Source organism: Gavia stellata, chromosome 4 (genome assembly GCF_030936135.1).
Source record: "Gavia stellata isolate bGavSte3 chromosome 4, bGavSte3.hap2, whole genome shotgun sequence".
Classification (NCBI taxonomy): Eukaryota; Metazoa; Chordata; class Aves; order Gaviiformes; family Gaviidae; genus Gavia; species Gavia stellata.
Window position 1 is genome coordinate 62264427 of NC_082597.1, and position 18017 is coordinate 62282443.

At 42.4% G+C, this 18017-nt stretch overlaps 1 protein-coding gene across 1 annotated transcript in view; it reads right to left on the reverse strand.

Annotated features, from left to right (window-relative positions):
- Positions 1 to 18017, reverse strand: part of STAB2 (stabilin 2) — an 89529-nt gene that overhangs the window by 50998 nt on the left and 20514 nt on the right. Inside the window, exons 10-23 of the mRNA XM_059816492.1 lie at positions 16533 to 16666; positions 14628 to 14710; positions 13823 to 13972; positions 12464 to 12607; positions 11603 to 11665; positions 11391 to 11510; positions 10823 to 10876; positions 9587 to 9667; positions 8452 to 8604; positions 5388 to 5450; positions 4489 to 4572; positions 3194 to 3280; positions 2548 to 2659; positions 796 to 976 (exon numbers count right to left, since the gene is read on the reverse strand). Coding sequence (XP_059672475.1) covers positions 796 to 976; positions 2548 to 2659; positions 3194 to 3280; positions 4489 to 4572; positions 5388 to 5450; positions 8452 to 8604; positions 9587 to 9667; positions 10823 to 10876; positions 11391 to 11510; positions 11603 to 11665; positions 12464 to 12607; positions 13823 to 13972; positions 14628 to 14710; positions 16533 to 16666 — 1509 coding nt within the window. The remainder of the gene's footprint in view (positions 1 to 795; positions 977 to 2547; positions 2660 to 3193; positions 3281 to 4488; positions 4573 to 5387; positions 5451 to 8451; positions 8605 to 9586; positions 9668 to 10822; positions 10877 to 11390; positions 11511 to 11602; positions 11666 to 12463; positions 12608 to 13822; positions 13973 to 14627; positions 14711 to 16532; positions 16667 to 18017) is intronic.

Sequence of the window (18017 nt, forward strand, 5' to 3'; positions counted from 1 at the left end):
TTCTGTGCTGGTGTGATCTTTGCAAAGGTGAGCTAATAGTTCTAAATTAATTATGAGCTGGGGTTGCTCTTTCTTTCAGTGACAGGGAAGATAGGTGTCTCCTGGAAATACATGCAAGACAAAGAGACCCCAGTTTCCCTGGGTCCCCCCCAAGATTAACCCATACTGGAGGGAATTTCTTAAGCACTCAAGTTACGCAGCATCACACATTCTGCCTTCTGTGGTGATTCGTTATGAATACACTGCAGCAAGAAGCAAACTGGCTGCATGTGAAGGTGAGTGTGAGGCAAGTGCAAGGCGGCTGTAGCAGTAACAGAGTTTTGTGACCAGTTCTGTCAGGACTGGAGAGCCTGTGCTGTAGTCTGTGGTGTTGTGGCATGCAAATCTTACCTGATCTGACTGAAGTGAGCTATCTATCCCCAAACTGCTTGAGAGTTTCGTTGTTTTTCAACAAGGCGCAAACTCCTAATTCACTAAGGGATGGTTAGAAATAAAAGGTTCCTAAGAGCCTTTGTAGATGTTGGTAGGAAGGCAGCCTTCTGAACAACGACAGATCCATATGCACCTATCTTATCAGTGTTAAATATAAGGTACAGGATAGGGCATTGAGAACTCTTAATTACTATCTTGCAACTCAAGGTCGATGCGGCGATGGTGCATGTTTATGATTATTCGCTGCATAGCAGTATTTCAGTGGCTGATGTTTGTGTACTGCTACAAGGTGCTATTTTGATCAAGCAAATAGGAAAAGCTGCATCATAGTTAATATTAATTAGATGCAAGTTACTGACTTACCTCATTGCACCATCGCTAAGCTGGCAGTCTGCATGTGCATGGCAGAGCTGTAGGGAGGGCTCGCAGGGAACAATCTGCTTATCGCAGAGTTTCCCTGTGTATCCACTTCTGCATGATCCAGGAAGACAGATCCCATCACTGTCTATTCGGTTATTGCACTTCCCATAAATGCAGAGGCACTCTACCAGAGATCACAGAATCACAGAATCACTAGGGTTGGACAAGACCTGTAAGATCATCAAGTCCAACCATCAACTAACAACACCATGCCCACTAAACCATGTCCCACAATGCCTCATCCACACGTTCCTTGAACACCTCCAGTGATGGTGACTCCACCACTTCCCTGGGCAGCTTATTTCAGTGTCTCACCACTCTCTCAGTAAAGAAATTTTTCCTAATATCCAGTCTAAACCTCCCCTGGCGCAACTTGAGGCCATTTCCTCTTCTCCTGTCACTCATCACTTGGGATAAATTGAGCTCATAAATTGAGATAAATTACAATGTGGAATTCCATATTGGTAAAAGGCATCTATCCTTACATAGTATTTCTTATGAATCTGGTCCTCCTTTTTTTCTAGAATCTAAACTTTTGTATTTTTAAAATCTCACTTTGTTGGGGGATTTATTCTTTATTTATCATATCTGTGTCTTTTCAGGTGTGTTTTATGGATAACTATTTAAAATATATTTTGTCTTATAGTGCACTTACCTATCAATGAAAGTCAAAGTACTTCAGAGAAGTAGGAACTAAATACTATGTCCCAGGCTATTAAGGCTAAAGTTATTTAATTGCACAACTTTTGGCATATTTCAGTGACATGGGATGCCTTTTAATACTGAGTCCACAATCCTACAAATTGCACAGTGCTGGGCTAGTACACGGAGCAGCAGCACAGACCTACCAGCACTTTGCTGGGGCTGGGCTGATTAGTGCTGCTGGGAAGCACAGCAATGTGCCCAAAGGACACAGCCCGCAAGCCTTCTGCAATCCCAAGAAGTGCTGGTGGTGACTAGTTAAGCCAACACGTACTGCTTTGGCAGAACTGGAGCTTAAGCAATACCACACTTTCTTATGGGATTTGTCCTTCTGTTTTTGTCCATGTGCCTCTGAACCTTCGGGTGAGCTATGCTTCATGAATGACAGGCTGTTTCATTACAAAAAAAGACTAAAAATGATTATGTAGATGGGGAATATATCTATATTTGATGTTGTATATTCTGTAGACTCTCAAATGTAGTATGGTTTGACATAGTAGGATTAAATCTGTCAGTATATAGAAAATGACTGCCAGAACTATAAGCTATTCAATAGATCAGAAATTATTCAGTAAAGATGGTTATGAAGTGGCCCTAAACACAATCTGTTTATAGATCTAGTTGTTCTTAGATTACATATGTTTGTCATTGCAGGCAGAATCTGTTATGTTGTGGGCAATACCAGATGGGAATGGAATAGCAAAGAATTTATTTTCAATTACTTAATGTGAGTGAGACAGAAATGAAAAGAACAATAAACTAATACAAAGCAAGCTATTGTCCCTGCAGAAAGCCCAACTAAATCAGTGAGATTTTCACTGACTCTGGGCTTTTGATGTATCCTTTTGAAGTAAGAAATGAAAATACCCCAGAGAGATCTTTCTCATCCTCTGTAGAGACTGTTTAGCAAGCAGGTAACTCCTACCTTAATGTTACTAGGGTCCAGAAGAAATAGACCACGCTGTTGGGCTGAGGAAGTACGGCTGTACTTACCTTTGTCACACTGAGGTCCATATTTGCCAGGGTCTGAGCAGAACTGACAGCGCGAGCCTTGAAATGCCTCAGCACAAATGCAGGTCCCATTTCCACCCAGGCCATCCATGCACTGTGATATGGAAGAGAGGTGATTTCTATGTATAAATTGAAATAAATCTTTATCCTTCCCCCAGGGAGAGACTATATATCTGTCCATATTATGACTGTGATAGACCACCAGGAAGAACTTCAGCTTCGATGAAAAAGGTGTTTCAAAGCAAAAGTTTTCCTTGTGCTGGTACTTGGCTGCTGTGTATTCTACCTTCCTTTGCAATTTTAAAGTGAGAATAGCGAGCTGGGTCATTACCCTGTGTTGTGCAAAGTAAAAGTATCAGAGTGGGTCACCCAGGCCCAGCCTTGCCTGTGTGCCGTGTGTTGGAACCACAGAAACCTGCAATTTGGACATCTGAGAGGAGACCGATTTGTTTTCCCTCCTCCATAAAACTGAACCCAAAATTCACAGCCATCAGAGGACACAAATAAGAGGGTGCAGTTCTTGTGAAGCCTAACATGCCTGTTGTGCAGAAGTGCTTCAGGGACTTTTGGAACACAGCCTGTCCTTCCCCCCGTGGCAGTGCAGGGTGCTGCCGGGGGCTCTGCTTACCTGCCCGTTCCCTGAGCAGGGTCTGGAGAAACCTCCCGGACACGGACTGCAGTCAGGGCCAAAGAAGCCTTTGCAACACTTTGGTTCCTGTGAAATGAAGCAAACATCCTCTTTTCCAGTGCCTTAGTGCGGACGCAGTGCACAAAAGACAACTCTGCATCGTGTTTTGGCCCTCTGGCAAAGGCTTGTAGGAGTAGCTGGCTCTTAAAAGGCTTGTGTTGAACCAGAGCCACTGCTGCAGTGGTCTTGTGAAAACCAGGAGGGGTGTTGGCAGCTCAAGAAGGGGATGCACAGACCACCAGATCCTTCCCTTGTTCTTATCAGACTCATCAGTGTTAGAAATCCCCATCTTGTCACCAGTTACGAACGTGCCTCTGTGTGTCTGCTCATATTGTGTGCACTCTCGCATTTGCCTGTGGCAGCGCAGCGCAATTCAGAGGCAGGCCGTCTCCTTTGCATCTCAGATCAGGAACTCGAAGATAGGTTTTACGCCAGGGAGATGCTGTGAAAGCTAGACACGCTGCTTTGATCTTCCTCCTTCCCCTCTGCACCAGTGTGGGATTTAGCCGCTACGCAGCCCTAAATGTTTTTCTCTGCTGCAGCTTTTGTTTTATTCATGAATTGGCTGCTTGAACCATTTATTTATCAAGAGGACAGAAAGTGTATTGGAAAAGTCCCCTCGTTTACATGTGTGATTCAAGGGAAATGGGAATTAGCAAAAGGCTCTCAAAGCTTACAGATTTGTAGAATTCTCTGCTTGTTCCTTAATGGTGGTCATGAAATGCAGAAGCCTATTTAGGAGCCCCAGGAGCCAGAAAGGTGTAAGTACTTCTTAGGGACTAATGACTTCTGCGAGGACTAGACTTGCCAAGCAGAGCAAATGGAGCGTGGTTCTCGGGAGCGTTTCCCATTCACTGTTACCCAGTATTGTGTGAAGTCCTGGGTCAGGAAAGGCTGGGACCAGGAGGGACCAAGCTCGCCTGTTCTTTGTGCGTCAAGCTCTGTGGGGCTATGACAACATTTGGGCTTGGAGTCTTATGTGAAAAATCCTGAGTTACAGAGTCTGAGAGTGTTGTTGTCAATAATGTATGGCAGCTAAAAAACCTCACTGGAATTTGCCTGGTATTTTGCTCTAAGATTTAGAGTTGCTCCTCTCAGCCCCCTGTAGAAGGGTATGGAAACTGCGTGGACATCTCAAACACCGCTCAACTCCAAAAGGAAAGTTCAAAATGCAAAAGACAATATTTTGGAAAACTTTTATATATGTTTCACCTTAAGGAACTGTAACTCTATACCTTTATTGTTAGATTGCAGGCTCTAGCACAGCCGGTTTTTTGAAAGGTGGGGCCTTCAATAATGCATCTCCGTTTTGAGAAAGGCTGGAACATGTACAAAATGGAAGCATTAGTATTTCTAAGCAACGTACAGTTCTGTGATACAGTCTTAATATTGCAACATAATTTAACTGGAGGACAGAAAACACCTTGCTATAGTGTTGCATTTAAAAAAATTCTTAAATTATATATTTTTTCATAATATGAACTTTCTTTTCATTATTACTGAATAATAGCATATAGGTTATTACTGAATATGGCATATAGGACTAACTACCAGTGAATTTTTGCAACATGGGGAATGAAATTCCTGTGGTAGCTAGACTTGAGTTTCATACGTGGAGAAATATGCAGCCAGATTTGCATCTCCTAGATGCAAAGCAGATGGAAGATTTTCAATCCTTTCTGAAGCTGCTTCTGCAGACAGTTACTTCTGGGAGGATGCTTAATCAAAAGGAAATTTTTAACAGATGTGAGGTCTATTTCAAATGTATCCCCCTCCATTTTTCATTTACTAACTCTCAAAGCATAATCGTAGCAATTCTCATTCCTCAACTCTCTCTTCTGCCAAAGCCTGTCAGAAATAGATCTTACTTTACCTGAGAAAAGAGTCAGAGCTTCTATGAAGTCTATGAGGGATCTTGCAACAGCAAGCAAAATAATGCTGAAATTACCTGATGCTTCAATCATTGCCAAAAAGAGACTGAAGTACTGCCTATATTTGTATTTTTATGTAGTTTCCTGTACTCATATCTGGTTCTTTTGCTCACTATATTGGGAGAGCAGTAATCAACATATGGGGACCCCTTCCCTCTATGCATTTTGTACAAATGGGGAATCTGTCTGGAAATGTCACTTACGATGGGCTTTGAATCCTGCGGGCAGGTAGCCAATGCATGAGATAAACAACTTGTACAGATACCCTAGATGAAAACAATAAGGATAGTAATTGAAAAAGCATTATACCAACTACTGAAATGCATACTTCTGGGTGACATACCCTGCAAATTTTAAGTATGTCTGTTCTATGACTTTTAATTGTCACAGCATGGATCTGGAACCCAACAGCAGCATCAGGGCTATATCCACAGGCTCTGATTTTTGCTAAGTGGTTGTTCATTTCCACCTTCCCCTTTTTATCTTCATTTGTCCTTCCCCCACTCCCTTCTTCTAAAGAACTGGCAGCTTCCTAAACAGAAGATAAGCATGGGCACAAATGTGCTGGCGTTGTTTGCTCAACCCGATATAATATATTAACTAATATTGTCTGAGGGTCTGGTGCAGTCTGTACACTTAACTTCTATGAGATTTTTTTTATTTCTTCCTAGGAAGACCACAAATTAGTTGAGGCTCATACACAGACAGTGTGAACAGAAATTTGTCTTATGTATAGGTAGCGGAGAGAAAAATATTCTTTGCTTCCATGTTGTAGATCCTGTACTCCGCTATGATCCAGCGGAGTATAACTATTTTTATGCCTTCACCTTTCAGTTGCCTTTTCCCACTAGCTAATTTATCACCATGTGGTGGTGACAGAGACTGGCAATTACAGCACTGAGGAGATATAAATTCCAGTGGCAGTTTTAAAGGTGAGTCCTCTGACAGGCTCCACATACAATAACTTCAGAGAGGTTGAGCCTTTCAGTGTGTGCATACAGAGTTTGTCAAAGCCATGTTGCTTATGACTGCTAATGTCTTGTGTTTCAACCAGGTTAGAATAAATCCTAGAGCCGGCATCCGATGTGCTACTTCACTGTGTTTCATAATCAGTGGACAAGTGACCACGAACCTGGATTACGGCATTTTCCCCACAGATTTATCACTGGAGCTGTGGGGAAATAATCGGGTACTGGTTTGGATTTAGTAGTCTCTCATGTTGTACAGCACTTACAGGAATAAAGGATCAGACTTAGAAAAGCATTTTGGCAGCAAATAATTGAGGTACCAATGCCGCTACTATGTTTTAAAGGTCTGTGGGTCAGACCTATTTGGGCTTTATAAAAGCTCTTTGATAAGCTGTGTAGACATGGCTGAAGTTGACTTAGGCTCTTAACCTTCTTTGCATTTCTGAAAATCCCTGCAAGTGCCTCTTTGCTCCTTTAGAACTTAAAAATCTGGCTTATTGCTGTGGAAAGTGTTTCCCGCTGTTGATGTTGCTCTCCCTGCTGCTCAGTGCCACTCAGTGTCACATGTTTTCTCCCTTTCTCCACCTGGGATGGTCTCAGCCATTGACATGTACCTGCTCCCTCCTTTTCCTGAGGATGGGAGTCCTGTCTCTCCCCTCTGCCATGCTGCAGAGGGGACACAGGACAATGTGTCTGCAATTCTACGCAAGGTCCATCTGCCCATTTTCAGCAGTAGGTAAAGATACTGCCTTTGCACTGAAGTGTCTGAAGCATAGACGTATATTCACTTCCACCAAGTCTGCTGTGGGAGTGATGACCTCTGGGAGGAGGTGGAACAAGATACTGAGTCCTGTGGTTATTACCAGCATTCAGGTACAGTTACATGGATATGTATGTGTTAGCATAATGGTTTCATATTTAGGGGTGTACAGTTCTTATAGGTGTGTACAACTGCCAGTTCCTACAAGGTTTGTCACTTTTCACTGGTGCCACAAGTAGTATTTACAAGGTGGTATTGCTCTTGTTTTCCAAGAGTGATGAAGATGCACAATGGCAGGTAAGAACAGCAAAGCCACTGCTCCCTCTGGTATTCGCCTTGGTAGCAGTGCTCTGCTTAACGCCTTGGATATTAAACTATATTTCAAACTACGCATGAGGCTTTCAAAGCTGACAAAAGTTCCTGACTTCAGTCTGAGGAATAATTTTTGTGACAGATGGTATTTGTTTTGTCTTTAAATAATTTTTCATAGTGTTGCTTTAGGATTGATCGATGCCAGACATAGTTTGTAGGTAGGTTCCTGGTAGGGAATTCAAATTACTGGAGTGTAATTTCTATTGGTAGGTGTTGATTGGTTTTTGTATTGGAGATTGCAGCTCTGCGCTCTGCCTGGTTTATGATTATATTGCACACACGGCACTTTGTAGTTATTGCCAGAGGTAATAGTTCTTTAGTGCCAGCTCTTTTGTTTTCTTCATTAAATTTTGATGCTGTCCAGCTCTGCTGGGAACCTCTCTCAAGGCTGTGGTTCTGGATTGTTGTAAGTTAAGATAGTAAATGTTTTGCATTACTGTACTGGAACTGTTACTGGCCCAGATACATGCTTGAACACAGTCCAGTAACAGCTCATTGGAGCCACACTTACTGCAAGGTAAAAGCTCAGTTTGATACTCAGTCTTCTTACCAGAAATAGTACCTGAATGTTACCAAATGTAAAGGCCTGTACTGTGTTACCAAACTGAACAAAAGGTATGTTGAAATCCACCTTTTGAAATATGAAACAGTTTTGTAATTCCTAATTGGAAGACAACTGGAAGAAAGCAGGGCTAGGGATAATTGTGGCTTCTGAAAATAACATATTTCTAATATATTACTATAAAATTAATTATTATGTTAATATTTTAACTCGCTGGCTCCTTTCCCTGGATATTTAGTAGAAATGATAATACTTATCCAAAATAGTTTCCCTGGGAACTTGACACTACTGACCATGTGCTTGTATGTACAAGTGGAATTCAGGAACTGGAGGAAAAAGTTTGACCAGAGAGACAACATATTTAAAAGGGCTACTGCAAGAACTAGATGAGTTGAAGTGGTATAGGATGTGCTCATATTAGTTCCTATTTACAGATTATTTGTATTTGTGCAGTACTGCTAGCCAGGTGGCTGTATGTCATTGATATATTAATTTCCCAAAATATCCCCCTTTTTATGGACAATATCAGAGAAAACAGTAAAGAGGAAGCTGGAGAACATTGTATGGAGCAGTGAAGAGCTATTGATTTGTTGTGATTCTCTTACCATAGAGACTTGACTTCTTGTCTCGTCACACCGATGTGGTAGAATTGGAACAATTGTGGGTGGGATAAGGACTCCTGCAAGAGTGTAAATACGACCATTTTTTGCAACAATATCTGTTTCTTCCATTTCTTCTCCACTCACCAAGACTTGTCCCTATGAAACAATAAATTATTATTAATAATAATTTTTTCATAGCTTCCCAATTTCTGATAATTTAATTTCAAGAATTGCTAGTCATACTTGTTTTCAATTTGCTATCTATTTTCTATTATGCTTGTTTATGCAAGAAGCATGCATATAGTTGTGCATTTTCTTGAATATTCGTCTACAACAGCAGTATCTAAAGTTTTCCTCTTAATCTGCATTGGTGGAACTGGTGACTAAAAGACTGGTCAAAATGAGAACACTACTGATAACTTCAGGCACTGATTTCAGTGGGCATAAGCATGCCCTTTCTCTGACAAAGGGGAGAAAAAGTGAGAGAGAATCTGGGATCTATCCAAATTCACAGGAGAAAAAAAAAAAAGAAAAAGTATTCTTTCTGCATTTACTCGTGCAATTGCTCTGCCTTTACAAGAATTTTCATCTCTTCTCTGGAACATTCAGATTTGGCTAAAATATGCAAAGAACAGAAGGGAGTTAACATAAAATAAAAGTTTGGTTTTGCAAAAGTACTAACAAATTAACACCTTTTAAAAATGCGTTCACTAGGTTCATCAGGATCAGAGACTGTAATATTAAAGAGAATAAAAGAATATCTATGTGTGCACTGAGAAGTCTTTAAAATAACCAAAATATGTAACAGAATGATTTAAAATATTTGAAATAGTTGATTTTTTCTTTAAAAACAACAACTAGGCAGAGCATAAATGAGGATCATTCCTGGACTGGGGCTAATCATAAGAAAAAAGAAACTGCAGGCTGTCTTTATATACCAGTCATTTGCTGTGCATCCTTTTATAATACTGATTTCTAACAGTAGACGGGAATGGCAAGTTGAAAAATTCTGCCTCATTATAGCAAGAAATTCCTCTGCTAATGTCTCCCCTCCTCCCTTTTTTTACTCCCCTCTGCATGCAAACAGTTGCCTAGATCAGAGAGGGCTGTTCACAGGTGAAAGCTGCCTTTGACTTACAGTGCTGGTCCTGTTAAAGTAAATGAACTGCTTCGCCATGCTTCTGATGTGCTCTATTGAGATGAGGCTGGCAATCTCTAGCTGAAATGAATATAAATTGATTGAAAGAAATGTAATTTCATTATTCTTTTCAAATCTAGATGGATTTCACAGGAAAGACCACCTTTCTCTTTAGGGTGAGCGAATGACCCTGCCAGCTTTTCTCTAGCTACGTGGGCAGCCTTGCATTGACTAACCTGCTTGTGTAATGAAGTTAGAGTGATTACATTTTGACTGAGCTTGCTGGTTGCTGCACGTGAAGAGATATTAATTTTTCTCCTAATTATAGCAACCACTCTAAGCAAAGTTATCACCTCTCCCTAAAAATAGCCCTGTTTGCATCCTTAGACCATTGTGGAAATGGTGGTGCTGATATCCCGTGAAGGGACATGTGGATCTCATGCCCCTGCTCCCTCTGATCCCGCTCTGTGCTGGCAGTGACCTCTGTCTTTGACACTGCGAGCGGGGCCTTTCACTAAGGATGCGATCACATCCTTCCTTCCCTGCAGCAGGGGTTGGGGTGGGGATGAACTTCAGTCTCCTCTAGCCTTAGTTGCTGGGGGTGTTGCTGGGTTCTGTTCTTCGTTTCCAGTAGAAAAAGGAAGTAAAAATGGGGTGCTTACTTAGAGGATGACAAAACCACCTCTTTCTGATAAACAGAAGGCTAATCTTAGCAGAATTGGCTCATAGGGAGCTTGATTTTGATAGCAACAAGTACTTTTCCTGCTACTCCTTCCTGCAGCCCTGCCAAGCTGACAGTACCCCCTGAGAGCAGTTCTCCCACAGCAGGCTAAGGTAGCGGGTCTCAGGTTCAGGATAACTGTATAGATACATTTTTTTTTTCCCCACTTGGGCTAAGTCCCCATCACCAAAAGGTGTATTTTAAAATGGAAATAGTTACTTGCATGTAACACACCAGTGTGACACAACACAGTTTTAATTTGTCATGATTCAAGGACTACCCCATGCCTCCTAGCAGGGTTTTATTTTGATTAGTGACACTGAGGCAAAAGGTTTGTGTTCTCTGCTAGCAACCTTTATGTGACTACCCTTAGTAGAGGCAGAGGCATAGCTGTCCTTTGCAGCTTTGCTGTGCAATACTGAGTGGAGGCTGTTCTTGGAAAATCTCTGCCTTCAGAGTGGCAAAGGGTTTGAAAATGCTCTTACGCCCTGGGTCAGTAAAGCGGCCATGCTTACCTCAGTGTTGGAAACCATGTGGTATCGGACCAGCTCCAGCAGCTTCCACGAACCCTGCCCAAGCAGAAAAGAGGCTGTTTTAGCCTAAAATGTGTCGTACAAACCCAATGTGGCCTGTGAGAGGACATGGGGATGAGAATGGCATCACCGGCTGGTGCACCAGAAACCTCTGGGTCAGTGGTGGTGCTCAGCTTGTGGTACGCAACCTGCCCTGTGGCATCTGCTCCCTCTGTCTGTCCCTGCCAAGGGTGACACCTCCCAGGAGAGGGTTTGGGGCTTTGCCATGTGGCTGTCCAGGCTGTGCTGGCAGGGCAAGAGAAGGGGAGAAAGGACCTGGTGTGGGTGATTGGTGTTGCTTCATAGGATGGGAGATCCCAAATCCCATTCCTCTCTAGGTGTTACCTTGATCTTTAATTGTTAGAGATGGCTTAAGCCTTGATCATAAGAGCTTAGTTTAGATGAACACTAAACTAGATGAACATGGGAAAATGATGTATGTATGCATCTACTATATATCTACATACATATCTATTATCTAAGAAAGATTTGCATTATAGAAAGACTATACCTCTGCAGAAAGCAGATAATCCAGAGCCTCAGCCTTCATCTTACTCAGAGCTTCATTACTTGGAACAAAGACTGTGTAAGGTCTCTTGTCCTGCTGTAAATCCATTCCCAGGCCAGTTTTCTGTTTTGGTTTAAAAATAAAAGTGAAATTACATACTAATGTTGAAGAACATCTGAAAATAGCTTTATAGAATTGATCTTCTCGATCCTTACCTCTATCAAAGATGTAAATTGGCTGTATCTTCCATTATCTTGAAGTACTGACATTATGGTTTCCTAAAATAAGATGAAAGTAATATTTATATCAGTTGGGAACATGGCATAAATACCAATTCTTATAAGACACTTTTTGAATTACTCTATGAGACTCAGTTATTACAGATTGAATACATTTGGGTTTCCTTATTGTTTGGGTGGCTGGTGATGTCTGGAAATGGCTGAGATGGTAGCACTCTTGTCCTGGTGCTATACTGGCTTATAGTTAGAGTTTGTTACAGTCCTGAAATACTGTGTAGTGACAGAACATACAAACAGTGTGTGTATGGCGAAAGAATTATTATCTCTTCATTCCCAATGAGAAAGGGCAGAGAAATAAAATATTTGCAAAAACACTGTATAAAGAAGTGAACTCTCAAGGAAGCACACTAAGCAGGGCACCAAAAAACCCAAAGCATCCAAAATTATCAGGTTTTATAATATTAGCCTTTTGCAGGGAGGGATTGCTGCTTCGAATACAAGTCTTGCCTGATATCTGTCCAGATGTCCCTCCTTTTAGTATGTTGTTCTGGAATTTAGTGAGATGCACTGATCGTGACTGCCAATTTCCCAAGGAGCCACTCAAATGTAGTGAGTACAGCCAAATTCTCCATGGACCAACTTGGGAGAAGAGCGAATGTCTGTTTGCTATGGAAACTATGTCATTACCTTTCACTTTAAATGTTGCTTCTCTGAATTGATGCACAATGGCTCAATAGAGTTTTCTAGCTGCTGTCAGCCATCCTTCTTTGCATTCAATTAATGTGGAACTATTTTAAAAGAAAGTCTGACATTGCATGTATATAGCTTACGGCTTACCTCTTCGCTGCTTTCAAACGTTGGCTCCACGTTGTCCATGGCTTTGTCAATAATGTGCAAAATCCCATTGGAAGCAATAATATTTCCCTGCAAAAGTTTCCCTTTTCTCCTTCCTTCTTGGATTCTAATTCTTAATTGATTATCCTGAAAGAAGACAGGCAATGGATAGTAAGCTTTTTATTATGGAATGACAACAGAGAGAGTGTGAGTGTTGAATAAAGTCTAATGACCCCTTCTATTGCCAACACCTGGGCTGTTTAAATCTGGGGAGGCTAAAGGTTGTTTCCAATGTTTATCGAGGAAATGGAAAAAATTCCTTTGACTTTGGATCAGGACAGTGTTATTTTGTTCCAGGACAGCAAAGTTCAGAAGAGAAGCAGGGACAGGCCCTGTGGGGAGAGCAGCGTACCTAAGAGGGTTCTGATGACAGCTAGTAATAAAAATCTGCCAGGAAATTATTTAAAATGTGATGGCACTGAAAGGGTCAATTCCTGTAATCTTAAGGGACTACAACCCATTTCCCTATATTATACGTATATTTAAAACAACAAAATGTTGCTGATTCTGCACTGTACTGAAGCCTGCAGGAAGCTAACAAGCCTCAGACAGCAATGGTATTTTCCTGTTACAAATGGAGTGCGTACTTGTTAAAGAAATAAAATAGATCTCTCTTCTCAGATGCCACTGATCTACTAAAAAACATGAGAAATACTTGATTTCAGCCTTCACATAGGCTTAAGTCATTAACAGACGTTTAATAGACCAAGAGCAAGAGTTCTATATTATAAAATCTAGTATATCAGTTGTAAAGAGCAATTCTTTTAAACTGGGATCAGACTGCCCTGATGTTTTCTGACATCAGGTAAGCTGGGCTAGTGATGAACTTCACTCCATGTTTTTCCTGTTAAATTGCCATGTGCATTTTGTTTATGTTGACGACTTCTATGTGCTGCATCATTCAAAGGACGCCCAGGCTGATGCTCAGTGGGAGGTGGGATCTGCAGTGCAGTCGGTGCTTGCTTTGTGTGAGCAGTAGGCACAGGTTTCCAGCATAAGCTCTGGACTTTTCCCTCCCCACACCCCCTCTTACTTCACCTAGGCTCTCTTAATGTTCCCCCCAAGCTCTGTTGGTTACCCCTGCAAATTTAAGATGACTTAATTTTAGCAAACGCTTTTAAAGTGGTCTGTGTTAGACTGCTATGTCACTCAGTGGTGATGAATCTCTTAAGGTAATTTTTGTTTTCACTGATTTTAGTGAGCTATCTGCAAGCGGACGTCTCGCTGCAGAAAGACCTGTCATACTCCTTGTAGAGCGAACAGAGTAGTATTCTTGCTGAGGTAGGCTGGGAAGCCACTTACCTTTTCTCCCTTTGATACCTCTCCTGACTTGCCAGTCAAAGTATATATTACATTAGTATTATTCAAGCTACTGGTATTCAACTGACCAGCAATTACATGGAGTTTCACGAAGTACTGTGCTTTCTTTTTATTACTCAGAAGATCCTTTATCTAGAAGAGCAGAAGAATAGAGATTTATTTCAATACAGGCTTTATCTGAAAGTAATCTCATGGTGAATGCTCTTTTTCCTCCAGCTGTTACATTCTGAAAGGATATGTTTTCTTCTGAAGTGAGGGGATAGGGCCTGAACCAAACGGAGGTCTCTCGGTTTCAGTTCAGGTCAGATCACACCCTTGTGTCCCTGCATGAGCGGTAAGTGCCTCCAGAGTTGTCCTGACTCCAGGGGAAGGTACTGGATGCAGACCACTTGCCTTTCAGGCCACCTTTTTTTTTTTTTTAACTAAAACCATTATTTTTTTAATCACCCTTACATAAAAGGTGACCTGTAGGCCCCCCTGCTGAAAATTCAGATCTTAATTCAGACCCTGTCTCAACCAAGTGAAAAAACCTTGAGCATAGCCGTGAAAAACAATCCAAAACTTACTTTAAGCATGACTGCATTCTACCCTGACTCCCCAAATTATTTTGTTCTTCTTTCAAGTAGGAAAAAGACAATCTCTGGCCCTTAGATTTAAATGTATCCAGAAATGCACTAGAGCAAAAAGTTCTTCTGAATCTGTTGCATCAAAACACTTTTAACACAGATGAGACTTCTGAAGGAGCTAAATCCCTCCCAATTTAGAACCCTCTCTGTTGTTTACTTACATTTGTACCTTTGAGCCCCTTGTTTGTCGGTACAAGCACAGTAAATGGTCCCAGAGTACTCAGTGGCCATTCATAGACGTTTTCTTATAAGGAAAGAGGGGAAAAAAAAAAGTTTAAATGTGTATTGAAAAGCTCATTGGAGGAAGGGACTGTGTAATCTGTGCCAGATATGCAAGGGCAGAATAAGACAGAACGTTATCTGTGATTATTAAACGTTAATTTAGGATTCTAAAATCCAAGTCATTGAAAGATGAGAGGCAGATGGGATGTGAAATCCAGGTGCTGCTGCATATCTGACACAGGATGAGGCAAAATATTCAGAATGCTTCTGGCACCCCAGATTCTGTGGCATGCAGACCAGGGTGATGGACATGAAAACAGTGTTTCTTTGGAGATGTATCTTTACAGGAAGATGGCTTCCTGCTTTAAATCAATTCTGTCTTCATGGGGTGAGGGATATGCTGCTGATAACCTGCTGGGTAGTGCAAATATCAGCAAACACATAGCTGGTAATAAAACCTGATGCACTGAAAATTAATTAAAGTTCATTTGCTACCCAGATGGTATTTCTGTTTCCAAGACAGCAGTATGAGACCACTGATTCTGTAGCTGAAGGCATTAAATATTTCTAATATTCAGCTATTTTTCCAGAGGTTTAAAATCAGAACTAAAACCATCTTTACAGTTGTTATAGGTAAGTTGTACCAGAGAATATACCTCAAAATTAATAAGCTGTCTTACAAAACAAGGTGGACTATTCTGCTGTATATTCTTAAGTTTTGAAAAGACATTAATGTGGAGTGAATGTATTTTAAGATAGCCTGTGCAGTTAATGTGTCTTTGTAGCTTCTGGCTAGTAAATCAAATGGCACATTTACGTCCAAAACTTAACGAAAGAACATAAAATCTGGATTGATGTTAACAAATGGTGGCGCCCAGCATGACAGACACTTTTCAGATACGTAAGGAGAAACTCACAGAGAAACTGCAAATGAGCTCTCAGTGCTGAGGCAATGGATTTCGGTCTTCAGTGCTGAATGTGAAGGTCACTGCCAGGCTTTGTCTTTGGCCAGCTATGGGGCAGTCTTATTTTGTTCTGGTCAGGGATTCAGGATCTTTATTTTAATTGCTGAGCTCAGTGAAAAGGTCCAAGCAAATTATATTAAACAGGCGGAAATTCTTCATATTTGCAAATCTAACTTGAAGATCCAGCTCAATTCTAGCAGTGTTTGTTCATAGCTCACATTTGTGGCCATGCGACAGAAGATGATGAAGACAATTACGCTGTCCCTTCATGAGGTGGCTGCAATAACTGAAAGGCTGGAAGCTGCAAGCCCTGACAGGGTCTCCACCTCACCTCAGCAGACAATTTGGAAACCTGGAGACACCCCAGCTGTTGCTGGGGGTCCTGAGGGTGGTGGAAACCATGGATGGGATCAGTCTCTTCCCCTTCCCTCTCTCCTCTTTCCTGGTGAAAGCAATGCCACTGCTGATAGCTGGGGACTGGGGAAGAGGGACCCACCTGGGAATCCAGATGTTTTTGGTTGGACTTCTGTGTGTCATTCTAGATCAAATCTCAATTATCCAAATCAATGGGGGCAGGGAAGGAAAGGAAGTGGGATGATCCCACTTATCCCACTATGGGGCAAAACCCACTGGTGATACCAAATGATGTGTGAGGGGTTGTGGGAATGTCTTTAGCTCTTCTGCTTGGAAATTCTTGCAGATTGCATGGCATGGTGAGCAAAGGCAGCTTTAGGCAGTCAGAGCAAGTCTGCGGTGAGTAGTGTGCGTGCTGTGTCCTGCCGTTAGCGGCACCTTCCTGCAACGGCGACCACTGGGGGAAGACAGGGCAAGATCAACCCACCCAGCAGGAGCTGACTCTGCTTGTGTGTGGTCACTTACCCATGAGCGATAAGGCAGATGTTAGCTTGCCTTGCCACCGTCCTCCCACTTCAGCGTTCAGGTCCCGGAGGCGCTCCATGACATTTCCGTAGCACACAAACCCATTCCCAACAGAGCCACCCTGGCACGTACACCTGTGAAGGGATTGTCATTTTAGCTGTGGGCTGATGCCTTGTGGTGTTAGCGAGGCTCTAGCTAAACCTGCTCCAGGGGTTCCTTAATTGCTTCTCTGAAGGCATTTTCAGGAAGCACCAGTGCATTTTAGTTTACCCTTTGCTTCTGTATGTTGTAAAGTATGTCAGTGTGTAGGGCAGCTTGGTGGCTGCTTGCCTGATGTGATGTCTGTCTGTCAGCTGGGCCAGGAGGCAGCGGTGTCTGTCTTGCAGGGCCCCTTTGAATAGGGGCTACGCAACACTCCTGGCTGTGATGCAGCCCCTGGTCCGCAAATGTTGTGGTGGCTGGAGCCCAGAAAGCCGCTGAGCCTGCCTGCCCGTGGGCAAGGAGAGGTTACGGCACAAACGTGCAGGGTGCCACCCTTGCGGCGGAGAGGCGGTTGTGTGAAGCCCTCACTTACTGCATGGAACTCAGCAGGATTAATGGTAGTTACATATGAAGGGGGTGATGGCTGTTCATCAATCCTTGCGATAGCTGTATGGGACCGGTAGGAAAGGGCAGGCGGGGGTGTCAGTCCTTTCAAGAAAGCAAAGTGGTTGTTTGTTACCCTGCCCTTTAAGTAATGCAACCATTTTGGGCAATGGTACTTGTACTTTATCGTATTTTCTAAAGCTGCTGAAGCATGAAATCTCATGCTTTTTCAGATATATGCTTTATGCTGCTGCTGCCTCTGCATTGGAAATAGTATCTCATCTCTAACACCCTGGCTGTCCCCTGGAGACTCCAGCCCGTGAGAGGTGTCAGTGATGTATGGGAGAGCTGATCCTATATATGGCCAAAACAGGTTCAAGTCGTGGTGCCCATGAGAGTGACAGGCAATGCCCTGAGATGGGCTCAATGTCCTCACTGCCTTGGGATGGGCTGCATTTAAAGTAGCGTGTTGCAACCAACGCAAAATCTAAAGGAAATTTATGGAGGAACAACCCTGAGTGTCAGTCTGACATTTTATGTCCTATGAGGGAGGGAACATGCCTCATGAAAACTGAATCTTATGGCCGTGAAAGACCGCGGCATCACAAGAGAGGTGGGGAAGAAATTGTTGGTTGTCAATGTGATTGACACGTGCTTGCTATTAGGTGCTGACGGGTACAAATGGTTGTGAGTTTCAAAGAGCAACTAGGACTTGCATGTGCCTTGACCTTGTGTCAGCCTGACTATTCGCTGGGAGAGTTGGTTAGTACTTTCTAAAAAATCTGGACTCTTTAAGCCTGCCTCAATATGAGGCGCCATCGATGCCTGCTGGTTTTGCCAATCTCAGGTCTTTCTGTTGCAGTCTTCAGAAAGTCAGCCCCTGCTTGGCTGCCCCTAGGA